The sequence below is a fragment of the Scardinius erythrophthalmus genome (genome assembly GCF_964197995.2).
Source record: "Scardinius erythrophthalmus genome assembly, chromosome: 9".
Taxonomy (NCBI): Eukaryota; Metazoa; Chordata; class Actinopteri; order Cypriniformes; family Leuciscidae; genus Scardinius; species Scardinius erythrophthalmus.
In genome coordinates this window covers 28,417,758-28,422,371 of record NC_138229.1, presented here as the reverse complement: position 1 = coordinate 28,422,371, position 4,614 = coordinate 28,417,758, and the positions used below count along the sequence as shown (strand labels likewise).

The window sequence follows — 4,614 nt, the reverse complement described above, 5'->3', positions numbered from 1 at the left end:
TGATCAAACTATAATGCAGACTTGGTGAACATAAGAGACTTCTTTCAAAAACACAAAAAATGTAACCCCAAATCTTTGAACGATATAGCGTACATGATTTTTCATGCTGTCAGGTTATAAGGCATAGTCAATAAAAGCAATTTAGCGTGTAAACGCGTTCACTAATGTTATTGCTGCTTTATGTTTTTATTACAAAATAGACTATATATTGAACAGAATCCCCTGTATTTTCTAGAGAGTCTGTGGCTGGCCACGAGGGTTGAATTTGACAGAATATGAGACAGAATTGGAGGCAGAAAAAGAGGCAGAAACAACACTACGTAATGTGACCTTACTTATTGAGAGCTGACGATGGTCTTTTTGACACACCACCTCACGGAACATTTCTCTGAAGCGTGAAGACATGAGGTTATAGAGGATGGGATTGACCACTGAACTCAAGTAGAAGAAGACACCAGAGAGAAGATGCACATACTCAAAGACATGGTGGTTCTCTTCAGTCCAGTCATTAATGTAGCTCCACATGACACGATCAATGTGAAATGGAGCCCAGCAGATTCCAAACACAATCACCAATGCACCTGTGAGATGTTAAAACAGAGAACGCATTAAGTATTATAAATTATTATTATAGTTTAATTATATTACATTACATTGCATTATAATATTGTGGCTCTCAAACGTCAGTGGATCATTTTAGTTAATGCAATGAACTTTACCTGCATGGAAAAAAGTATTTACTTAAAATAATTTAAAAATTTTTTTAAGTAAATTTCACATTATGGAATTAAGTAAAATCTACTTAACTGAGTTAAGTTAAATTAACACAGAAAATAAGTAACTTTAACTTGACCAGTTAAAGTTTGTTGAGTAATTTCATTTTCTACTTATTTGAAGTTTACTTTGCAAAATTCTGTTCCAGTACATTTTACGCAAACAATATAACAGTGCATTTAGCATGCGTTTACAGTGTATATTTACTTAGAACATCCAAAATATACAGTAGTTATTGTAGAGTATAGACAACATATCTAAAGGTACCCACCCGAACACAGAGACCTCAATAATTGGTACACAATACACAATAACATTAACTTTCGTTGGAGAAAGGAGGAGAATTTGAGGAGAATTGACTTCATACATCCACTAAAAATCACCAAAACACCAGTTAATACGGAAAGTGACGTTAGTTCTGAGAAAATGTCATTGTTTGCACACTACTGTCATCTATAAAGCAATGTCATTCGCACATTTGAAGTGTCCAGATACACTTAGAATGTGTTTAAATCTCTAAAACAAACTGTTACTCTTGGCACGCGTCTGTTCTACTGACAGTATTTATGTTCTTGACTAGATCTGGAGTATTGTGTTTGTATCTCAGTATCAAAGTATATGTTGACATTTTTTGAGGATGGCCACACAGAGTAAGTGCTGACCAGCCATTACAATAAACCAGATGTAGACTGACGCTATTCCTAAATCAGATCCCCTTAGTATTTACAATAACATGACAAGAGGCTGATAAAGCACAGATGAGTATTTTCTGTTTATCAGGACAAATTATTCTCAACAAAGGTCCATGAGGTTTCCTCAACTGTAAAACCCTACGCACAGGACAAGAATGTGCCATGAGCAGGATTTGACTATTTCTTTCTTTTTAAAATAATATTTAGAAAAGAATACTTGAGTTTTTCAGTTTGAATAATGAACTTTCTTATTAACAGTCTTTCACTGCCAACACTGATGAATTTTGTGATTTGTAAACCCTTGGTTAACATTCTTTTTTCATACAATATCAATAACATCAGTGTTGTGGAAAGTTATGTGATGGTAATGTGTTACAATACTGTGTTTCTTCCTAAAAAAATCTAAACTTATTTTGCTACTTTTTATGGAAAGTAATGTTACGTTACTTTTGCATTACCTTTTCTCATGCAGAAGTTCAACACTCTAACTTCGGCAATAAAAACAAATCAAAAATTAAACAAATGTGATGTTTAACTAAAGTCATTTTTGTCTATATGGTTGCGTTGGTTCATTGAAGGTCAGTAGCAAAGACACTGGGTAATAAAGTGAGATCAAATACATAAAGTAGGCTATATCTGTGTTATTTTTGTTACAGATTTGCAAAATATTCTGACATTGACATTCAACTCAGTAACCATCATGTTTACACACAACAGCTCTGCATCTTACTCGTGATTTCTCTCAGAAGAGCTGTCAGTCAATAAATAGGAAAACAAAGTTGCATTACTTATTTGAAAAATAGATTTTGTTGTGAATTTAATTTTGTTTTAAATTAACGGGTTACTTTACAAGTTACTTGGGAAAAAAAGTAATCTGATTACCTAACTCACATTACTTGAGTTACCCCAACACTGAATAACATTGACTGGACAAGTATGATAAACCTGCCAAATAAATGTATTTTAAATATTTTAAAGGAAAATATGTGCTATGTAAATAGGTCAAAAGCAATCATGTGAAAAGACTTTTTAATTTATTTACGTCAAACCTTGCATGATGCGTGACGCTATATTATATAACTCAAATTCAAGTGTATAGATGTTCCTCAACCCAGGGTTAAAAGTGGCTTCAAAATTGACCCGTGTTACCTTCCTAATACATATCCCTGGTCTTATTGTGATTATTTATATATTACATAATGCTACCTTAGACATCAAGATTTTCCAATACTGTGGGAACTCTGGTTCCTCAAAATAGTTTTTGAACTAAATTAAAAATTTTAATTAACAAATACCATGGCTTTAGCATATTTTAATGTTTGTTTTGTCTTATTTTACATTTTAGTTCATCTTGATGTCCTGTGGAAGTTTTCTGATGTCCCCTTATGGGCCCTGGCCTCCAGGTTGAGAATAAGTGATTATACCAACAAACGTAATTGAGTTATATAATGTACATTAAGGTAATTGTTACAATAAGGTAACAATTACAAGTTTACACTTTTTACACTGTACTTTTCAATTCTTTCCTACTTCATCCCAACTTTTCATCATCCAATCAAGCCCAAATATATACAATCCTAATTAAAGTTCCCTAGATTTTGTTTCAGAATGAATATCCTTTTTCATTTGGAAACATGTCACATTATGAAAACTGTGAATGCTGTTTCGTGTTGAATCTAACTGTTACTGGCATACAGATACCAACAGCAGAGGTAAGCACTGGAACGGGACTCACAGAGCATTTTTGTGACTTGCCGATGACGTGCCCTCTGATTCACCCCATCCTGATTGAGCCCAATCTTAGAATCGAAACACTCCCTTTCCCGATGCAGCTGCAGGCCGATCAGCACGTACAGCACAGTGATGGTCAGCATTGGCAGCACGAAGAACAGCAGCGCTGTCACTTGCACCAGCAAGTTGTAGATCCATCTATCATGCACCACGGTACACACCCCCGAATCTGGGAAAGTGAGTCCAAACCGGGGCCTTAACGTCTCCACGCCATGCAGACTGGTATTGGGCAAGGCACACAACAGAGAGACGGCCCACAACACGAGGATAACGCGCTTGGCGTGAGCATGCGTGGCCGTGTGTTTGGCTTGCAGGGGATGCACCACTGCTCTGTAGCGCTCAGCACTCAAAGCAGTCACGTTGAGCACAGAGGCAAAGCAGACCGTCTCAAACAGGCAGGTTTTGAAGTAGCAGCCAGCAACGCCAAACAGAAAAGGGTAGTTGCTCCAGAGCTCGTAAAGCTCCAGAGGGAGGCCGAGCAGCAGCACGAGGAGGTCAGAAATGGCCAAGCTGAACAGGTAGTAGTTTGTCGTTGTGCGCATAACACGGTGACGGGCAATGACAATACAAGTCAGACCGTTGCCCAGCACGCCAACTAGGAAGATGAGCAGGTAGGTGACGCACATGGGCAGGAAGAAGGGTGAACGGCAAGGGCCGAGGTACTTCTCCTGGTAAGCGGCGAGGCTCAGACAGAGGTCTGACTGGTTCACTGTTATGTTTTGACATTCTTCCTCTTTGGCGGAGCACCATGATGCATTCACAGCCGCGTAGAGGGAGTCTGGAGAGGAGCAGTTGAACTGGATCATTGGTTACCAGGGGGAAATTACCTGCAGAGGTTACAACATAAACAGACAGGGTTAACCCCCTCAGACCTGAATTTTTTACACTGAGCAAATTTTTTAACCTTCTTCATCACATTTGTGACCCTGGACCACAAAACCAGTCGCATGGGTAAATTTTTTGAAATTGAAATTTATACATCATGTGAAAATCTGAAAAATCATCCGATAATTTTGACCCATACAATGCATTGTTGGCTATTGCCACAAATATACCTGTGCTACTTGTGACTGGTTTTGTGATCCATTTGATCTTTAATGTAGAAACGAATCTAAAAAACAAAATTTTTGCCAACTCATTTATTTACAGGTTCACTACAATGGATACCATTACTGAAGCAACAGAAAAATATTTTAACAATACTTATGAACTTGAATTTGTAAAATAGTGTTGAACTAGTGTTGAAGATTAAAAAACAACAACAAAAAAAAACACTTACTATAAGAATGAGCAATGCAATAAGAATGTAGAAAAAATGTAAGATTATATGAAATGTCAAAAAATAAACGCTTAATAC

The 4,614-nt window shown here is 36.9% G+C and overlaps 1 protein-coding gene across 1 annotated transcript; it reads right to left on the bottom strand.

Annotated features, from left to right (window-relative positions):
* Positions 1-231: 231 nt before the first annotated feature.
* Positions 232-4,063, bottom strand: nmur1b (neuromedin U receptor 1b; the record flags this gene model as incomplete). Its single annotated transcript, XM_081374100.1, has 2 exons — positions 232-581; positions 3,202-4,063. 2 exons carry the CDS (start codon positions 4,061-4,063, stop codon positions 232-234), a joined length of 1,212 nt encoding a protein of 403 aa, XP_081230226.1.
* Positions 4,064-4,614: the final 551 nt, after the last annotated feature.